At 40.2% G+C, this 21,386-nt stretch overlaps 2 protein-coding genes across 4 annotated transcripts in view; both read right to left on the minus strand.

Annotated features, from left to right (window-relative positions):
- ank2a (ankyrin 2a, neuronal) overlaps positions 1-14,247 on the minus strand; it is an 89,867-nt gene extending 75,620 nt beyond the window's left edge. The window contains exon 1 of one of the 2 annotated variants that reach the window (XM_077205095.1): positions 13,719-14,247. In XM_077205095.1, coding sequence (XP_077061210.1) covers positions 13,719-13,838 — 120 coding nt within the window. In that variant the 5' untranslated portion in view covers positions 13,839-14,247. The remainder of the gene's footprint in view (positions 1-13,718) is intronic. The other variant, XM_077205094.1, reaches the window with a different exon arrangement.
- A 1,080-nt stretch (positions 14,248-15,327) lies between these two features.
- Positions 15,328-20,841, minus strand: hpf1 (histone PARylation factor 1). Of its 2 annotated transcripts, none has more exons than XM_077205087.1 (8): positions 20,706-20,841; positions 19,938-20,112; positions 19,383-19,569; positions 18,512-18,610; positions 18,115-18,265; positions 17,314-17,401; positions 16,901-17,073; positions 15,328-16,278 (listed from the first exon to the last, which is right to left on the minus strand). In XM_077205087.1, the coding sequence occupies exons 1-8, from the start codon at positions 20,817-20,819 to the stop codon at positions 16,144-16,146; spliced, it is 1,122 nt and encodes a 373-aa protein (XP_077061202.1). In that variant the 5' UTR covers positions 20,820-20,841; the 3' UTR covers positions 15,328-16,143. The 2 variants fall into 2 exon arrangements, with proteins under 2 accessions (XP_077061202.1, XP_077061203.1); XM_077205088.1 differs by having other exon boundaries at positions 20,719-20,809.
- Between the last annotated feature and the right edge of the window lie 545 nt (positions 20,842-21,386).

A 21,386-nucleotide genomic window follows, 5' to 3' on the forward strand; every position in this document is an offset into this window, starting at 1 on the left:
ATTGAAAGTCCACACGAAAACAATTTATTTTAAATATTTTTTTGTAACAAATGTAAAAATCTTACTGACCCCAAACTTTTGCACAATACTTTATCCATGGAGACTATTGGTGCCAACTATTTCTATGATCTGCTTACACTGCTTTTAAGAAATGCACCCAATAACAGAAAACTAAAATTTGGTAAAATTCAATAAAGTCTGAAAAAAAATCTGCCCTCTTAATATGCTTGAAGTCCTCCATGGGTATCAAAACAATAATTTTTAATTATTGTCTCAATCAAGTTTTTATAGAGCACAGAATTACAGCTTTATCATGACTGGCATTTGCACACAATCAGAAGTTACACTAATGAATCAAGATTTTTAATGACTGAAAATTTTCCCTCACACTGTCATAATATGATTTGGATGCAGAGGAAATGTTCTGCAGTCCTGTGAGGCGGTTACTAAAACATCAGATCTATTGTATAGAAAGAGCCGCTCCCTAAAAGAACTGATAAATAATGAATCGTGCGACTTCAAATTACATGCTTTCCCAACTAAATTCTGCTAGATAATGACTAATAATAACTTCAGCATCAATGAAGGATGCACCTGAGAGTTTTGAGAGGAAAATGGAAAAAGTGAACGTCAATATTGAAGGATTAAGAAAAAGAAACTGAGAGGGATATAAAGAGAGGACGGATCAATAGAAGTATGCAGACAGCAGACGGGACAGCAATCACATCAGAGCATCAGCAAGCCTCCGTAAACACACTCTACTCAATTAGCTCTCTGGGAAGGGCAGGCTATTGTGTATGCATGTGTGTGTGTGTGTGTGTGTGTGTGTGTGTGATGAGCCATTCTGTCTCTCTACTTACAAATGCTTTCAAGTACCATGTAGCACAAGACCTTGGCATACATGCAAGTTTTGGGATGCTTTCCATCTGTTAAAGTTTATAAAGAGTGCTGGACCTGTATTTGGCTTTATATGTGCACAAGTATTTTCATCAATCTCTACTTTTTCAGGAGAAATGACCTAAAGACTAAAGCACAGTGAAACACTACCCACTAAGCATCCTTCCAAGGGCATGGAAACCATTTGAAATTTAGGAGACAATCATTACTTCTCAAGGATCAGTGCCTTAATGTATCCACCACATCTTTCCAATTGTTCCTAATCCATCCACCCATCTGTTTTTGACCTGTCCTCGGGCCATCATTGATCCATTTTCCATTCTTACGGGAAGTCCTGATTGGTTTTTCATTAATATTTTAAAGTATGAGATGCATTTCCCATACTTCCACCCTCACCCCTTAAAAAATAACCAATCAAGTGTATTAAGGCAATACATTACAGGCAATTTGTTTTGTTTTGTTTTTCCAGGCACCGGTTAATTTTGAGATCTTGTGCTAATTTACTTCCATAAGCACAACCTAGTGGAAAGAATACACCAAACATATACATTTAAAAACCTGTAAACAACTTAATTTCTAATACGTCAACAAAATAAAATGGCTTTATCCAATGTTCAGAGTTCTGTTATGGAAATATATGCACATTATATTTAATTACATAATACATGGTTTGCATATTTACACATTTCAGAAAACTTTTTGCCGTAATGTGATGAAATGGCTATATCTATTTGTGATGAGGGGGGCGTGGTTTTGCGGGGTTTGCAGTGGGAGAGTGAGGACGGAGCCGAGCGGTAAGTAAGTGGGTCAAGTGCAAAATGACGAACACCTGTGTCTAATTGCAGTAATTGGCGTGGGGAGACCGCATATAAACCGGATGATGCAGGAGAGCGAGAGGGAGAAGGACTGGGGACTCGTACCAAACACTCGCGACCTGCTGGCTGACAATCGGGCTGAGGATCACATTGGAAAGAGTTTATGAATGGACTGAGTCACATTGGAAAGAGTTTATGAATGGACTGAGTTACACATCGGGAAGAGTGGATTAAGAGCTGTGTCAGCAGGAAGGAGTATTTATGGACTGTGCTGTAGACAAGTCTACGGTGAACGCGCATGTGGCGCACCTTTTCTTTATTTTTGTGTTCTTTTAATAAAGTGTACGAGTCCCCGTTACGCCGACCCTTGTCTTCTTTCATCCCTCATATTGAACCTTCATTACACTGGTGCCGAAACCCGGTATGGAAGAAGAAGCCGCCGCCAGACAGTCTCCGTCCCCATTTGCGGATGTCATCCACGCGCTCGCGGGTCTACACCAAGAACAACATCGTGCCCTGCTGGCCGTGAAGGAGGAACAGGAGCGTCGGTTCGAGGCGCTCCTCCGCGCCCAGCAGGAAGACCGCGAGCTGTTCCGGAGCTGGATGGACCGGGAGGGACGGGCTGGACCATCATCGCCAGCTTCAGCCTCGGCACAGACCATCCCGCTCCACAAAATGGGTCCAATGGACGACCCGGAAGCGTTTCTCGACCTGTTCGAGAGAACAGCCGAGGCCTGGGGCTGGCCGCCCGGGGACTGGCCAGTGCGGTTGATCCCACTGCTGTCCGGAGAGGCGCAGATCGCCGCACAGCAGCTGCCAGTCCCGAACCTCCTGGTCTATCAGGACCTCAAGCGCGCCATCCTACAGCGGGTCGGCCGGTCCCCTGAGCAAAACAGACAGCGGTTCCGGACCCTGGAGCTCGGGGAGTCCGGTCGGCCCTTCGTCTTCGCGCAACAGCTCCGGGACGCGTGCCGCAAATGGCTGATGGCCGAGAACCGCGACGTCGAGGCAATCATCGACCAGGTGGTACTGGAGCAGTTCGTGGCGCGGCTCCCCCGGAGGACCGCGCAGTGGGTCCAGTGCCACCGCCCGACGTCGCTGAACCAGGCCATCCAGTTGGCGGAGGACCAGATGGTGGCGTGCCCAGGGGTCGGCGAACCCCTTCCAGCAGCTTCTCTCTCTCTCTCTCCCTCTCTTCCCCCTCCCTCTGTTTCTTCTCGCCCTGTTCCTCTCCCTAGGTCCCGTGGGAATTTCTCTCCTAGGCCGGCGCCCCGTTGGAGAACTGGCACCGGCGCAGAGCCTCTCACCGCACCGAGACAGCCGCCTAGGGGAGCAGCCCCCGCATCCGGTTTCCCTCCACCCCATAACCCCGCGCTCTCCCCACGCCAACCACTTGACCCACTTCCCGCCACTGGGGCGGCGGGGAGGACTGGGCCGGCCTGTTGGCGTTGCGGGGACCCTGGTCATTTTATCGATCAGTGTCCAGTAATGGAGGTGGGGACACTGGTCAGGGTCCCTGACACACCGCAGGCCACCCCCGATCGAGCTGGGTTGTATCAAATACCAGTGAGTATAAAGGGGGATACTTTTCAGGCTTTGGTGGATTCAGGCTGTAACCAAACCTCCATCCACCAAAATCTGATTCAACCTGGGGCATTGGATAATAGCCGCATGGTTAAGGTAAGGTGTGTGCACGGGGAAGTGGTGGAGTATCCCTTGATGCCAGTCACGATCCAATTTAGGGGCCAAAAGCATAGTGTGGAGGTAGCCGTAAGTCAGCACCTCCGACACCCGCTAATTTTGGGAACCAATTGGCCGGGGTTTAAAGTGTTATTGGGACATTTATGTGCGGGTGTTTCTGGGAATAAAAGAAAGCGGGGGAAGGGAGCGGTTGCTCAGGTGGGAGAGGCTGTGCCGGGACCATCGGAACCTGCGCCAGAGGATAGGAACGCTGTTGAAAGACAGGATCTTTCAGAGCGTGATGACTTTCCTCTGGAGCAGTCCCGAGATGAAACGCTTAAAAATGCATTTGATCAGGTCCGCACAATCGACGGACAGCCTCTCCACCCAGACCGACCTCTTTCTTATCCTTATTTCGCAATTATAAAAGATAAGTTGTATCGGGTGACCCAGGACACCCAGACAAAGCAAGATACAACACAGTTGTTAGTTCCGAAAAGCCGTCGGGAAATGCTTTTCCAGGCGGCTCATTGTAATCCGATGGCTGGACATTTAGGGCAGACAGCAACACTAAATCGTCTAATGACCCGATTTTTTTGGCCGGGCATTCACGAGAACGTGCGCAAGTGGTGCGCGTCTTGTCGTGAATGTCAGTTGGTAAACCCACCGGCCAACCCAAAAGCACCGTTGTGCCCTCTTCCTTTAGTGGAGGTCCCCTTCGAGAGAATTGGCATGGACCTCATCGGGCCATTAGAACGATCCGCACGAGGGCATCGCTTTGCATTAGTCCTAGTGGACTATGCAACACGATACCCAGAAGCAGTGCCGCTTCGCAACATTTCAGCTAAAAGCGTAGCGAGCGCACTGTTTCAGTTAATCTCCCGGGTGGGAATCCCAAAGGAGATTCTCACCGACCAAGGCACGGCGTTTATGTCACGTACTATTCGCGAGCTTTACGAATTATTGGGCATTAAATCGGTTCGCACCAGCGTCTATCACCCACAAACAGACGGACTGGTGGAACGCTTTAATCGCACGTTGAAGTCAATGATTCGGAAGTTCGTACAGGAAGACGCCAAAAATTGGGATAAGTGGCTAGAACCCCTCTTGTTCGCTGTACGCGAGGTCCCCCAAGCCTCCACGGGGTTTTCCCCCTTCGAGCTTCTCTATGGGCGTCAGCCCCGCGGGGTGCTGGACGTGCTTAGAGAAACTTGGGAGGACGGACCTTCGAATAGCAAAAATGAAATTCAATATGTCATGGACCTGAGAACAAAACTCCACACTTTGGGGCGGCTTTCTATGGAGAATTTGTTACAGGCCCAGGACAAACAAAGTCGGCTGTACAACAGGGGGGCTAGACTACGCGAATTTGCACCGGGAGATAAAGTACTTGTATTACTCCCCACGTCCAGTTCGAAATTACTCGCGAAGTGGCAAGGACCCTTTGAGGTCACACGGCGAGTTGGGGATCTCAACTATGAGGTCGTTCGTACGGATAGGCGAGGGGCACATCAGGTTTACCACCTCAATCTCCTCAAAAAATGGAGCGAGGCGGAGTCAGTGATGTTGGCAACGGTAGTGAGTGGGGAGGAGGATCTTGGTCCAGAGGCGAATTCAAGGTCTCAATCACTCGCTCTGGCCTCTGGTGGAGACCACCTCTCGCCGTTCCAAATCACTGACATACGTAATGTACAAACGGAGTTTGCTGATGTGTTCTCGCCTCTGCCCGGCCGAACCGACCTCATTCAGCACCACGTTGAGACCGAGCCGGGTGTAGTAGTGCGCAGCCGGCCTTATCGTTTACCTGAACATAAAAAGAAAGTAGTTCAGGAGGAATTGAAGGCTATGCTGGACATGGGGGTAATAGAAGAATCAAACAGTGACTGGGCAAGCCCGATAGTTTTGGTACCAAAACCTGACGGCTCGGTCCGGTTCTGTGTGGATTATCGCAAGGTGAATGCTGTGTCGAAATTCGACGCGTATCCAATGCCTCGGGTTGACGAGTTGCTTGATCGGCTCGGCACCGCTCGATTTTATTCGACACTGGATTTAACGAAGGGATATTGGCAGATCCCCTTAACTCCAATGTCTAAAGAAAAAACTGCCTTCACAACGCCGTTTGGATTACACCAATTTGTCACTCTTCCTTTCGGCTTGTTCGGGGCTCCGGCAACCTTTCAGCGCCTGATGGACAGAATTCTCCGGCCGCATGCTGCATATGCCGCTGCTTACTTGGATGATATTATCATTTATAGTAATGATTGGCAGCGTCATATGCAGCATTTGCGGGCTGTCCTCGGGGCGCTGCGAGGGGCTGGGCTCACGGCCAACCCGAAGAAGTGTGCGGTTGGGCGTGTGGAGGTTAGGTATCTGGGCTTCCACTTGGGGCATGGACAGGTGCGTCCCCAAATTGATAAGACTGCGGCAGTTGCGACCTGTCCAAGACCTAAGACCAAAAAGGAGGTTAGACAGTTCCTGGGGCTAGCGGGATATTACAGAAGGTTTGTACCTAACTATTCGGACCTCGCTAGCCCGCTGACTGATCTAACTAAAAAGGATGCACCAGATACCGTCCAGTGGACGGAGCGGTGTCAGCAGGCCTTTACCCAGATAAAGGCTGCTCTGTGTGGAGGACCACTCTTACAGGCTCCTAACTTTTCTCTCCCTTTTATTCTGCAGACGGACGCGTCGGACAGGGGGATGGGTGCTGTCCTGTCCCAGGAGATAGAGGGTGAAGAGCGGCCGGTGCTGTACATTAGTCGCAAGCTCTCTAAGAGAGAGACTAAGTACAGCACCATTGAGAAAGAATGTCTTGCCATCAGATGGGCCGTTCTCACCCTCCGCTATTATCTCTTGGGACGGGAATTCACCCTCTGTTCGGACCATGCTCCCCTCCAATGGCTCCACCGCATGAAAGATACCAACGCGCGGATCACCCGTTGGTATCTGGCATTACAACCCTTTAAATTTCAGGTGGTCCACAGGCCGGGGGCGCAGATGGCTGTGGCTGACTTCCTCTCCAGGAGGAGGGGGGGGGGGGGGGGAGGCTGCAGGCCGGATGGCTCCCCGGCCTGAGTCGGGCGGTGGGGGTATGTGATGAGGGGGGCGTGGTTTTGCGGGGTTTGCAGTGGGAGAGTGAGGACGGAGCCGAGCGGTAAGTAAGTGGGTCAAGTGCAAAATGACGAACACCTGTGTCTAATTGCAGTAATTGGCGTGGGGAGACCGCATATAAACCGGATGATGCAGGAGAGCGAGAGGGAGAAGGACTGGGGACTCGTACCAAACACTCGCGACCTGCTGGCTGACAATCGGGCTGAGGATCACATTGGAAAGAGTTTATGAATGGACTGAGTCACATTGGAAAGAGTTTATGAATGGACTGAGTTACACATCGGGAAGAGTGGATTAAGAGCTGTGTCAGCAGGAAGGAGTATTTATGGACTGTGCTGTAGACAAGTCTACGGTGAACGCGCATGTGGCGCACCTTTTCTTTATTTTTGTGTTCTTTTAATAAAGTGTACGAGTCCCCGTTACGCCGACCCTTGTCTTCTTTCATCCCTCATATTGAACCTTCATTACACTATTGGTTAAATTACTTTTAGTAATTTTTACCCTGTTTACCACACTTGTACGATCATGCCAAAAAATAAACCAGCCAAACTTGATTTAATAAATTTTTTACTCAAATTCGCTTCTCATTTTTCAGTACATTAGCATCACACCAAATTGAGATAAACAAAATCTTAATCCTCTATCTTGGCTATTACTTGCCAGACATTAATATCTATATAAATATATAAAAATGCCTTCGTATCTTGCATACCTGACATGAACTTTTTTCTTTTTAGTTAAATTGATTGGTAACACTTTGCAAAATGTAAAGTTTGTTAACATTTGGTCTCATGAACAACCATTTTGTTTGCAGTCAGTTTAGAAATGTACAGTTGTTCATTGTTAATTCATGTTCATTTGAAATACATTCATGTTAATTTATACAGCTTGAATAGTTGAAAAACAAACATTAAGCAAGATGAATAGATGTTGTAAAAGTTAAGTGGATCTCTGAGGAAAAATAATGTAAATGCCTTGGATTCCCTTGTGAATTGTTTAAAGGAGGTTAAAGCCTGGATGTCGGTGAACTTTTAAAATTTTAATGAGTGTAAAACAGAGCGGGTCTGGTTTGGGGGTCCTGCTCTGCCTGAACTGTCAAATTTAGGTGAGCTGACCCCTTTTTGTAAACCTGTGGTCAAAAATGTAGGGGCACAGTAAACAGATAAACAGATAAATTCATTCGTTAAATCATGTTTTTTTTTCATTTACGAATATGGGCTAAGGTTAAACCTTTTCTTTCTTTCAATGATTGTGAGAAGGTGATCCATGCTTTTGTGTTTGCGAGGCTAGACTATTGCAATTCCTTGTATGTGTGTGTCTGCTAAACAGCAGTCTGTTTTAATTGTTCAGAGGACTAGGTATAAATGAAGGGGTGATCGGGCCTTTCCAGTGGCAGCACTGAAGAGATGGAATAGTCTAACTTCTCACATTAGAGTCCCTCCAACAATAAACATTTTTAGAAGACATCTGAAGGAACATCTTCTTTGTCTAACTTTTGAGTCTGCAGTGTGTTGAGGCATTGGTTTTGTTTGCACTGGTTTTAGGCGTCCAGTCTGTGTTATAATGTTGCTGTTTTCCTTTTATTAGCAATACTTTTACTATTGTACAGCACTTTGGTTAACGCTCTGTTGTTTTAATAGTGCTTTATAAATAAATAAACTGAACTGAAACTCTGAGCTGGTGTGAGTGAGTAGAGGCCGGGCTAATTTGTATCATTTAGTATAAATGAGGCAACCTACATACAATTATTGACTACAGGGGGACTTCACCATATAGAAACTTTTTGTAAAGGGTTACTAAATAATCTATCGAATGTACTCTAACTCTAATATGAATAATTGGAAAATATAATTAAAAGGCTGCTTGAATTAGTTTTAAAGTAATTGTATTCCATGTCAGCTCCTCCTTACTGATTTATTGTCAAATGGCGCATGTGAGGACTTGTACACACTGTAAAAAATAATATGATCAATAAGTTATGACAACATATGTGTTTACATTGCTTTAACTCGTCAAAACAAGTCAAGCAATTAAAAAAATCACTTATATCAGTTTAATGTAATTTAAGGTGCAATGACTTAATCGTACTATACGTAAGGCAGCCACTTTTTTGTTAATTTTTTTTTTTTTTTTTACAGTGCATAAAGAAGGCTGGCATGTTGCACTATAATCTTGTAATAGCTATGATTATGTTAAAATTCAGTGGTACCATGAAATGGCAAACTACCATATGGCCTTCATCAACATTTATAGCTTCTGTGCAAACTTTCGTTTATGGCATCAAAATCATAATGTGTGCAGTGAGGATAATGGATGATCATGGTCAATAATGATGATCATTAAAGTTTTAAGTTGTGTGTAGACAGTGCTGGACAGCGAGCTTGTTATGGAAACAGTCCTTAGAGGGCAGGCCTGGCACCCACTACCCACAATGCACCAGCATGCAGCAGTATAATGCAATATTCCTTCTCCTCCATTACAGTCTCCTTCCTGTACATCATATCACACTTCCCCCACAGGAAGGAGAGAGAGAGAGACTGAGTGAGTTATGGACTATCATGGAGGACAAGAGAGAAAAAGACTAACTGAAACAGCGAGCCACTGAAGGACCTACACATTGTACAGTACCTGTCCAGATTTTTGGCTGTAAAATGAGCCACAGCTGAAAGCAGTGCCATAAATGATTGAGTATAATACATGAACTCACACAGGGAACAGTAGGACGTTGGCAAGGCAGTGATATATTAATGAGAGAACTTCAAAGGCATTTAGCCAGATTGATAATTCTGCTCTATTCAAAAGACAGTTTGAGAACCTCAAGCTAATGCAGTATGAGTGAACGAATGATAGAAAAGATCGTCATCTGAACAACGGATAGGCATATTCTCCATTTACATTGGATGATACAAGAATTTCAAACAGAATTATTCCTCTTGGATATAAATATTTATATTATTATATTATAAATGTTTTCTAATAAATTTGATATAAATACAATGGCAACTGCTAAAAAAAACTTTTATTATTTGTAGCCTCTGACAGCATCTCCATGGACCACCCTGTTTACTGAACACCTAATGCATATTACACACACAAACAGAAAGACCTGGACAAAATCACTAGTTACAGTCCATTGGTATGGATTGCTATTAGTCTCAATAATATTTTACACAAAAGACATGAAGCACACGTGCATTGCCAATTTCACATGCATGAAACCGAATTCACTGATTCATTGATCCGCAATATAATGCCTAGCTAAAAATAAAGCGAAGAACGCTACTGCAAACGACAAGGAAGAACAAAAAATTATCATGCGGTACACAGGAGTACAAGCAAAAGTTTTTTGTTAGCTGCCAGCAGCACATCAGCTCCAGACAAACAATGGCACTCAAAACTGTCCTGTTACTATAGCAAACATTACAAAAACACCATATCTTGGTTCTGCAAAACATACCCTCATGAATGTATACGCCCCCTATTGTTCATTAGTTTGTTATGGTGCTCGGTCCAGTCCACTTCCATCAGCGTTTCCCAGAAATCGCTTACTGCACCTTTAAATATGTTAAGTATAGTCTTGTACCTTTGTATTTTCGTTCCAATTTTCAAACACTTTGCTACAAATCATAATCTGTGATTCACCTAGTAGCTGGTTGGTTTGGTTCAAAGCTTATAACCCTGTAATGAATACCTTTTTAAATAGCTATGATAAAAATAAATGGGAAGAAAAATACTTCTGAAAACAAGGTTCTTAGTCAGAATAAGCTGTGAAGTGGACCAGACTTTATATTAACAATTAAAGACAATAATGTTATTACCTTAGAAAAGGTCTGTTCTCTGAGTATATTTATGCAGTATACTTAAAAATAAAAATTGCCCGGTCACGCTTAAATATCCTAAGTACTCTGAAAATACCAAACACTTTGCCCACTACATTGTTCTGTACAGGAATGTTTATGCCACTCTTCCATCCGCTAACAACTAGTTCCAAGTGCAGTAGAATACCGCCTGCCAAACCAGCCTTGCAGGTAGAAATACACCCACTCCTGAGGGGAACTAGAGTGTAGCTGAATGACTAGACGGATGGTAGCCTATTTTTAGACCTGCATCACAAGCACCATAACATAGGCCTGTTGTTCTGGGACCACTTCCTACCTCCATTCATCCTGCTTGGTTTAAGAATTTGGAGCACAGAATTAAAGAATAGATTACAGCTTAAAGGGATAGTTCACACAAAAATGAATAATATTGCATAGTCTAATTCGATTAAAGAGTTAGTTCACTCAAAAATGAAAACTCAGTCATTAATTACTCTCCCTCATGATGTTCCAAACCCGTAAGTCTTTCGTTCATCTTCGGAACACAAATGAAGATCTTTTTGATGAAATCTGACAGCTGTCCATCTATTGGCAGCTACTCAGCTTCCACTTGACGCTTCAAAAAGTTCATAAAGAGATTGTAAAACTAATCCATGTGAATTGAGCAGTTTAGTCCAAATTTTCTGGAGACAGGATCGCTTTATATGATGAGTTATTCAGATTGAATTTAGGCTTTATTTATATATAAACATTCATCAATGCACAAATCAGTTGTGTTAACTGAAGCTGAAGCAAGTTTTTTTGATGTCCAAGAACCAATGAGGTTCATTCCCGTGTTACGCAGCACGTTTGAGCTTCCGCAAGAACCAATGAAGTTCATTCTCGTGTTACACAGCACCTTTGAGCTTCCTCAAGAACCAATGAGGTTCATTCTCGTGTTACGCAGCACGTTTGAGCTTCCTCAGGAACCAATGAGTTTAATTCTTGTGTTATGCAGCACATTTGAGCTTCTGAAACAATGAGGTTAATTCTCATGTTACGCAGCACGTTTGAGCTTCCTCAAGAACCAATTAGGTTCATTCTTATGTTACGCAGCACGTTTGAGCTTCCTCAAGAACCAATGAGGTTCATACTTGTGTTACGCAGCACATTTGAGCTTCTGCAAGAGGTTTGTTGTCTCGCGTCAATCAGGTTCGGTTGAGCTTCTTTTCACGTTCGCTGATCAATGTTTATATGTTAATCTGTTCATCATATAAAGCGATCGAGTCTCTTCAGAAACTTTGGATTAAACCCCTCAATTCATATGGATTAGTTTTACGATCTCTTTATGAACTTTTTGAAGCATCAAAGTGGTAGGGTAGCTGTCAATGGAGGGACAGAAAGCTTTTATCAAAATTTTTTATTATTTAATATTTTATTACTTTTATTAAGTTTTTATCAAAAAATCTTCATTTATGTTCCGAAGATGAACGAAAACCTTACGGGTTTATAACGGCATGAGAGAGAGTAATTAATGACTGAATTTTCATTTTTGAGTGTACTAACTCTTTAATCGAATTAGATTATGCAATATTACTTACTAAATTGACTGCTGTAAGTACATACAAATAAAGATCGTATACTGCATTTATCATAGGCTACTTATTGGCACAATTGCTAGACTTCCACATATTCAAACAAATGTTGTTTTAGCCAGTGGATGGTAATCATGCAATAAGATGACGACTGTGTGTATGTGCCTGCAGTGCTCGGTCCATTACTGGAATCTAATTACCCAGAGAGACCCTGACAGCACTCTCTCATATCATAACTCAGGATTCAACAGGAAACTGCATTAGTGTGTTTGACGGGAAATAGCTTTAGAAAAAGACTTGAGCAGTCCTTCAGCATACGGACAACAGGTAACAGGATATTTTATTTAAGCTGTGCATACTCCACATCATCTATAATCTATATTCAATACAATGTGCAAAGCATCGTCGAGGCTGAACAGTTTCATTTATATCAGCTAAATCTTACAAGAGCACAGGGTGTGACCATGATGTCAGAGCAGAAGACCGATTTAGGATACATCACAATGGAGAGATGAAAAGCGAATTTAAACCCAGAGTTTAAATTTAGTTCACAGACCATGAAGAAAAACCCACCACAGGCACTAAGCCTTGACAGCTCTAAAAGTGAAATAATAAAGAAAATAGGGTGGAAAATATCTTCGGGAAAGCTTCGAGCAACAAATCACACAGGCTACACCTTTGAGTGGCATGGAAGGGCATCTATGCATCCATGCAGACAAGCTAATGCCGTACATGACTCAGCCAGGCCATCACTTATTTATGGCTGGTTTTTATTGATGAATTGGCTTATGAGGTTGCAATAAGCAGACAGGCAGGGTGAGGCTAAGATTGCTATTGTAGGGCTTTAAGAGGACTGGACAGAAAAAACACTGTTTGGATATTCTCTTTTTTATTTATTTAACAAGCTCTGCAGTGTCATCAACTGTGATTTCATACGTAAAAACACCACGGTAAATAAATTGAATCTCACCTTGGCAGCATGCCAGAATGGTACCATCGACCCCTAAAGATCTAAACAATGCTGCTCTAACTGAGCAGTTTGTCAGGTGTGAACCTCACTGGCAGTCAACACACACGGCCACTAGCATCACGTACAGGCTGGCCCGAAATAAAAAATGACTTCATAATATACATGGCAAACATGGAAAAACAATGGGGAAAAAATATACCTCAAAATTCTGTAAATGGGTTAACTTACAAAAAAACAAACTTATGGATTTGCAAAGTACGAAAAGTATGAATTGTAAATGTATGGTTAAAATGTACATTAAATTCAAGACATTTTGTAAATGAATATAAAATAATATAATAAAAATAATACCTTACAGGTTACATAACATTAAAAAATAAACACAAAAAGAAAATAGGAATAAGAATTCAAAAAATATGAATATTGTATATGGTTTATGAATAGGCTTGTTATGATAAACTTGGGTTGTTAGTGTATTTTTACATCAATTTTATGGCCACTTATTTACTGTATATTTAGCAGATTTGTATGATAGATAGATAGATAGATAGATAGATAGATAGATAGATAGATAGATAGATAGATAGATAGATAGATAGATAGATAGATAGATATGCCTCAATGTGTCCATGTGTTTACAAAACAACGCTGCCATAATGAAATGAAACAAGCTACATTGCTGTAGTGCAGGCCACTGATGGTTTAGGAGGATTCGGTAACCAGGACAACGCCTCATCCTCCGCATAGTGGACCACAATACTGCGAAGCACGGGTGTCACTCACGCTCGCCCACACATACTGAACATTAGAAAGCGGAATGTTTCGTTCATTTTACACACGCACACACACTGACCTGTCGGATGCGGTTCTGGTGGGGTGGAGATCCTCCTTCGGGTGAGGTATTGTTGGAGGCCATCCTCACGTCTCGGACGGAGCCGCCCCTGCTCTGACTTTCTGCCGAGCTTTTCGACATTCAGGCTCAGCGCGTGATGATGTCCAGGAAACGGTATCTGGCAGTCCTGATACTGCGGTTGTCGAGACCTGTGCTCCGGCCTCAGACGAGAGGGATGAAGCTCCGACACATGTTGTGGTTGAATTCGAGAGTGGGAGACTGACGAACGTCCTGTGGCGTGACGGTGCGGGTCTCACGCGCGCTGTCCTGCGACACTCTGGCTGCTATCATTCACATGCACCGATGGTGCAGTGCTGAAACACTGACCGAGATAGAGGGTGAATGTGGGTAATTAACGAGAAACCTTAGATACATATACGATGCTGTAAGAGAGGCGCAATACGAGCGATGTTCTCATCACTGTTGAGTAGTCCCCTCCCGTGCTCCCCCCTCTCTCTCGCTCTCTCTCTCTCTGTCTTTCCCTCTCTCCCCTCCTCCAAAAGCCAACCCTCCACTTACACATGACGAGGCAAAACCAAAATGGATTTAATAGCTTCTATATGGAATATAGGCTACAGTGGACCCCAAAAAGTATCTGGACAATTAGGCTAGCTACATCTAAAACGTGTGCATTTCATAACTGCATTTGATACAAAATATCAAAACAAGTGATGTATGCAAATGAAATAAGTTATTCTATACCTCTTCAGAGAACTAACAGTTTTTTTTTACCTGTTGTTTAATGGCAAGTGTCCATTGTGACAACCCAAATAGCAGGGCATGTTATCACAAAACATCAACGTTTCAAAGTAACTGTATTAGCTTTCCAGCCAAATAGATAAAATACATTTTCACTTAAAAAGTGACAATTAGTTCCAGTCTCTCTCGTCTGTATTGTTTTATTTAAAAAAAATACAGATACTTCAAAATTATTTTAACTGGTTAACTTACCATAAAACAAATGTGGCTTTCAGAAGTATGAAAATATTGAATTGTAAATTTATGGTTAAAATTTACAATATATTTAAGACAAAAACATTTTGTAAGTTAAAAAAAAAAGTCCCTTTGGCTACATAACAGTGAGAATAAAACACGCAAAGGGAATGTGAATTAATACATATGAATATTGGCTATGGTGTATTGCTTTGGTTTGCTTATGTATTTGTAGATCTAAATTATGGTAATTGATTACTGTACATTTAACAGAATTTTAGAGGATAGATGGATGGATGATGGGTGAGTGGATAGATAAAGCTAAATCTTTTTTTAAGAGGGGGGCGGTTTGTCTTCACATTTCATCTAAATAAAATGATCTGCTCAGCATAAAAAAATGTCCATCTCTACATTTTTTCTAAACTGAATATGCTGCTTTACTCTGCTTTATAAATATGGGTAGTAAATGTTGTTAAATGTACACTTTAAGCATTCAAATAGTTTAAAGACACTTAAAACTATACTTAGTATACTAACAACACAACTTTAAATGTACAGTGCAAGCACAATTATAGCGATTGAATACATTACAGATTCAATATCATTTTTCACACAGCACAGTCAATAAAAGAAAAGATAGGACATACAAAATATACACTTTATTAAACATCTACTTTGGAACAGTACTGGTCGACAGTAACGGAATTATAATGGTGAACAGACAAAAACTAATTTTCTCAGTACATATTACTTAAAAGTACCATTTTAACAATCAGAAAAAAGAATCAGCTGCTTATTCTATGTTTAGTACGTTCTGCTTTCACAAAAATAAGCTTAAACTGATCTGAAACCACAGCGAAGTTCTTAGACTTACTGCACAGATAAACTGGCAAACTTAAGGACAATTTGCTTTTAATCAACTGGGTTATGCAAAATATGTTAACGACAATGCAGAAAGCAAAATCGTAAATAATACATATAACATACTGAACTCTCAGCAGCTGTAACTCATTTCTATGGTTTACTGGACCGAATGAAAGAGAATCAAGTTTGGAAAGGCACAGTATTACTCACAAAATGTGGATTCTCAGGATGTAGAACCTGAAGAAGAAAACTCAATTTGATTTCACTTTTAATATAGGACTAACCTTAAGCACAGCCAAAAAATATTAAGGGAACACGGAGTTACCTTTTTATATGTGCCTATTCATTTTAATTAGGTTAAACCAATTAAATGTATACAAAGCGAAATGCGAATGATCCGATACATCTTTTATAAAAGTATGAGTAATTCAGGTTTAAGAAACTAACCTTTCTTGGGCTTTCTAGCATATTCAATGAAGCAGCAGTACCTAACAACGTAATTTAGTGCAGTGTAGTCTGTCTCTGACCCCACCCCGAACACCATTTACAGGAAGTCATTCTGAATAGCTTATCATCCACTCAATATACGTCAGATAGCAGAGAGCTGGTCAAGGTTGTCTTGGGAACGACTGGCGAGGTGAGCCTCCAGTATCTCTCCAAACAGACCTCTCTTCAGCAGATTGTATGCCAATGGCAGCAGCTGACGTACCACTTTATTGAAATACTACCAAAAGAAAAAAAACAAGGCAATTGTTCAGTTGTCCAGCAGAACTCTATATCATAAGAAACCTGTCAGAAATGGCTATTAATGTGTCTGCAAAAGTGCAAGGACACACCACCTGGAAGATGGCCTTGGATGGAAAGCAATCCAATAAGTCAAAATATATATTATATGTCAGAAGATCAATTAAAATTTGATTTCTCAACTCATGACCTATTTAATGTAAACATAGTCATTTATATCTTCAGTGAATGTGCACAGACGATGAAGTATAATATCCGCTTAACAAAAAAATAAAGATAAAAATTGACGACAAATACCGAATAAACTTCAATAAATGTTTTACAGTTAGATGCTAAAACAAGTCATGTGTTTTTTGTTCTATTTCTATTTATTTGTTATTTTATTTAAATGAAAAATACTTAAAGCTACATGTTTTTTTAATTTTTGATTATTAATTTGAATTAAGATTTACCATTTTGAATAGATAAAACAGTAGTAGAACTAATCAAATATAATGCAAAAAACACATGAAATACTTCAATGTAAATGTGAATAAATATGTGCAGGTTTAGGGTTGAAATTTTGATTGAATATTATTTGTGTATGTGCGTGTGTCTCTTACATGTGAGCCATAACAGAACAGATCTATCCCAAGCTCATAGCCCATGCCGTAATCACATTCATCGTTGGCGAATTGAACAAAGGTGATCATTTCTTGAATGGGCGCGAAAGCTTTCATCCTCTTCTCGTCATCTTTGGCCTCCGCAATCACTTTGCAAATCTTCTTTAGACTTGCTACAGGTAAACAAATGAAGACGGTAAACTGACGTCTTCTAATTGTTTTGTCTCAAATTTGAACATTGATGTTGCAACCGCAGCATTATTTCACAACCTGGCCATTGAAAAGACCCCGATATACTTCACTTACCCCTAAACGAAGAACAAAAAAGACCTTCGCCGTGAGTATATCGGGGCTTTTAGTCAACACTAAAATGCAAAATATCATTGAAAGGGGTGAGAAATGTTCAGGTTTACCATCAGTTTCTGGTAATTCCCTATATCCAACATCATTTTTATCCACTGGAACCACAATTCCTGCTCCATGAAAAGTCTTTGTGACTACCTGCAGTAAAATAAAAGATTGGAAATTCCTGTTATTAACAGTTGGAATTGAAGGATTTAGTTTACCTAAAAATTTCTGTCATCAATTACTCACCATCATATCGTTCCAAACATGACTTTCGCTCATCTTCAAAACAAATAATTGAAGATATTTTTGATGAAATCTGAGAGATTTCTGTCCCTCCACTGAAAGACTATTTAACCAAAAGAGTCTTTAAAACGTTCATAAAAAGAATGTAAATGAAATCCATATGAAGCCAAATCTTCTGAAGAGACAATCGTTTTATATGATGTACAGATTTTATTTAAGCTTTTATTCATATATAAACACTGATTAGTGGACATACATAGAGCACTCAAATGTGGTAAATGGAAGCTCAAGCTTGATTTGATTGCTTGAAGCGTCTCTTCAGAATACTTTAATTAAATCGCTCGATTCATACAGATTTCTTTAACAATCTCTTTATGAATGTTTTGAACCGTCAGAATTGTGGGAGATTAGACCTTCAATGGATGGGCAGAAAGTCTCAGATAATTAAAATATCTTAATTTTGCTTATGAAGACGAATTAAAGGCTTATGGGTTTGGAAAGACGAGTGAGTAATTGGCAATTTTCATTTTTGGGCAAATTCTCCCTTTAAAGGTCAAAATATGGCAGTTACCTCCACAAAGGTTTTACAGTGACAAATATGTGGTCAAATTTCCTTCACATACCTTTCTCTCTCTTTGTTTCATTGCTTTAGTTTTCTGCTCCAGAGGTAAATCCAACCTCTCTGCCTCTCGCTTCAAATCTTCTTCCAACCTGTCCAAAGCAGCTTCGTTCTTCTGTTGTCCCCTCTCCTTTCTTTTCTTCTTCAAAAACAGCCTATGTTGGTGTGCCAAAAGAGAGATTGTGCAAATAGAAATATAAAAAAAATGCTATACACCATTTAAAATAAATAATTAGAATCTGATCAATTCATTTGTCGCTCCAAAGGACCATTTAAAAGAAACTTATGAAAGAAACAAAGTTCATAAAAATGGGGAGAAAAAAAGAGAAGTTCAACCTAAAATGGGGACAGCATCTATTTTAATTTTTTACTTTTTTTTTGTATCTACTGAAGACACTCACAGAACTGCTGCAAAGATGTTGTCCCCCATCTGTGTGATGGTACAGCCCTTCTTTGCTTCATTCTCCCCAATAAACACAGGTAAAGCGTCAGGTAAATCTCTGAACAGGGAGACAAGTACGGTTAGATAATCACACAAACCTCATTATTATAGAAACAATAATTATGTTTTAAAGTTAAAGAACCATGAATTTGTTGTGTTGCAGTTTGATGCGCCAAAATTAGCTTTTGCAATAACCCTTTCAACCTTGTTTGTTCCTGATTACAAAAATAAAGGTCATTCACAGGCAGTGCTGGTTAGTAACTGATTATGAGTTATATGGATTATGTAATCAGATTCCAAAAATTAAATACTTGTAATTGGATTATATTACGTGTTAAAATCAGAATCCAGTGACTTTTTTATTGATTACATGACTAATACCAAATATTCACAAAATGTCAGTAAATTATTCAGAAATCATTCTCCTTAATTCTTATTTTTTATATTTTCCTTTCTCAAAAGTTTTGTTTTGACTATAACTACATGGAAAATTGACAGTCTGCACAGCATTAACAGAATATATTTCATGTTTTTTTTGTTAAATGTTAAAACACAAGTTTGGGAAACCCTGACATAATGTAATGTTTAATTCAACAATGGAATCATTTTTTCTTTCTCTTTGTATTTATCAATTTTGGCACAAGATTGGCAATAAACAAGTTAGGTCAAAACTAAGTAATCTAAAAGTAGGCTAATCAAAAAGTAGTCAGATTATATTACCTTAAATGTGTAATGTAATAGATTACATTACTAACTACAATTCTTACCATGTAATTTGTATTCAGTAAAGGACTGCAATTTGCAAGCCCTGTTCACAGGTAAATAGTCACCTGAAGTAGCCCATGTGGTGTTGGTTGTCTACGTTGCCCAGTATGATTGTCTGGAACTCTGGGGGATCATAAAAATGGCGCCAATGAAGATGAAAGTTGGGTTGAGAGGAAGATGAGCATTTGTGTTTTTTGGACAGAATATCAAAAGGGCCAACTAGCTGAAGCCCAAGTGTTTCCTTTAGGGCATCTGTAAAGCACACAAAAACACATGCAACGATTAAATATCACTGCAACAAGAAATGTAAATAACTTAACTGTAATAATATTCATATAAACATATTTATAATCAATTTGAAGATGCTTGTACTCTAAAAAATAAAAGTTCTTTATTAGTATTGGTGGTTCCATGCAGAACCTTTAAATTCCATAAAACCTTTCTATTGTACAAACTGTTCTTTATAGTGGAAAAAGATTCTTTAGAATTTTAAAATATTCACCACACTCATGTGGTTCTTTTATTGCATTGCTACAAAAGCCCTTTTGGAACCTTTATTTTTAAGGGTGTATGATAATAGTGATGGTACGGATATAGAACCATCAATATAACACAGATACCTTGTGGACAGTCAGCACAAAGACTCTTGCAAAATTCCCAAAACTGGAAAAAATCGTCAGGCATGTTTAGCCTGTACAATCTTTCCACTTCTTCTCTCATTTCTCCTGCAACATCAGTCTTCTCATCCCTTTGCCCTTCTTTTGTTTTTTTCACCTCCCCGTTTGGTGTTTCTGTCTGGAACAGGCAACATTTAAATACCTTGTATTGTCAGAAATTACAATTTCAGTAACGTTAATAAAAAAGAATAAAAACTGTAAGACGATAACTTTTCTATGAAAAAACACTACACGTTACAGAATAGTTAAGGTAAGAAAACAGATGAACAAGGTGCAGATTAATATTAATAGAGATTAACAATCGGAGGGACACCTTTAAATTGTAACAATAAACGAATGCCGGATGATGATGCATAAGTTAACGTTACATAAATTGTTTAGCAACTGATGTGTTGATACTAACACATGTTTTGGGTCTTTGCAAAAGACTGCAGCTAATGAACACTGAAGACACGAACAGATTCAAACAGTGATTACTTACATAATATTCACACTAGCACTGACTATATGGATTGAATGTACAAACAAAATAACTGAAGTGTAAATTAGAATTAGTGGATGCTCAATCTAACGTAAGTTATAACGTTATGAGTCATAATCTTTCACAAACGAGCACCCCATTACCTCTCAGTAACGTTAAATACTCAGCGTACAAGTATACCTGAACACTGTACTATAACTACTAGAAAATATGAAAATTATATGAAGTACCTGTGGCGAAGACCTGTGTTTTCTTTTCCCGCGCCCCGCCATGCCTGCTGTTTTTTCCCGCAGTCTATCTCCGCAAAGCGACGCTGCAGCCAGTAGTTCTGAACTTCTGAACATCCGGTAGAGATTTCAAAATAAAAGTAGGGACTCATAATTGGTTGTTGTAATGTACATGTATGATTTTTTTAAATTCCCTAATGATGAATAAGAAAGACTACTAAAGCCCGTTCTCTGAGACTACTGAACATGCACAAACGGAAATTATGTTTTGTCTATTTTTTTCCTTCATACAAGCGATTGTATTTTTACACAACACGAGCAGTGTATTATTTATTCAACACAACGCTAATATGCTTTTTTATTTGAATAATTTGAATTATGAATATAAATAAATAGAAAATTGATGAGGACATCCATGTCAGAAGTGAAACTGAAATTGAAGTTTCAAGACAATATTTTAAAATAACATCATGGCTACTATGAATTAGAGTTTTCAGTTGTAGCTCAATGACATGGCCTCAGTTTGTATCAGCTTTTAATGATATAGTTTTTGGATTTATATTAAAGTTTGACAAATGTTTCTTGCTTAATATTTAGACTAGAATTTAAATTTAGATGATATTATGTTCACACATAATCATAACATGAACGTTCTGGGAACCAACAATTGTTAACTGGGACACA

This window comes from Siphateles boraxobius, unplaced genomic scaffold (assembly GCF_051911475.1).
Source record: "Siphateles boraxobius isolate OS27281-9 unplaced genomic scaffold, OSU_SipBor_1 53, whole genome shotgun sequence".
NCBI lineage: Eukaryota > Metazoa > Chordata > Actinopteri > Cypriniformes > Leuciscidae > Siphateles > Siphateles boraxobius.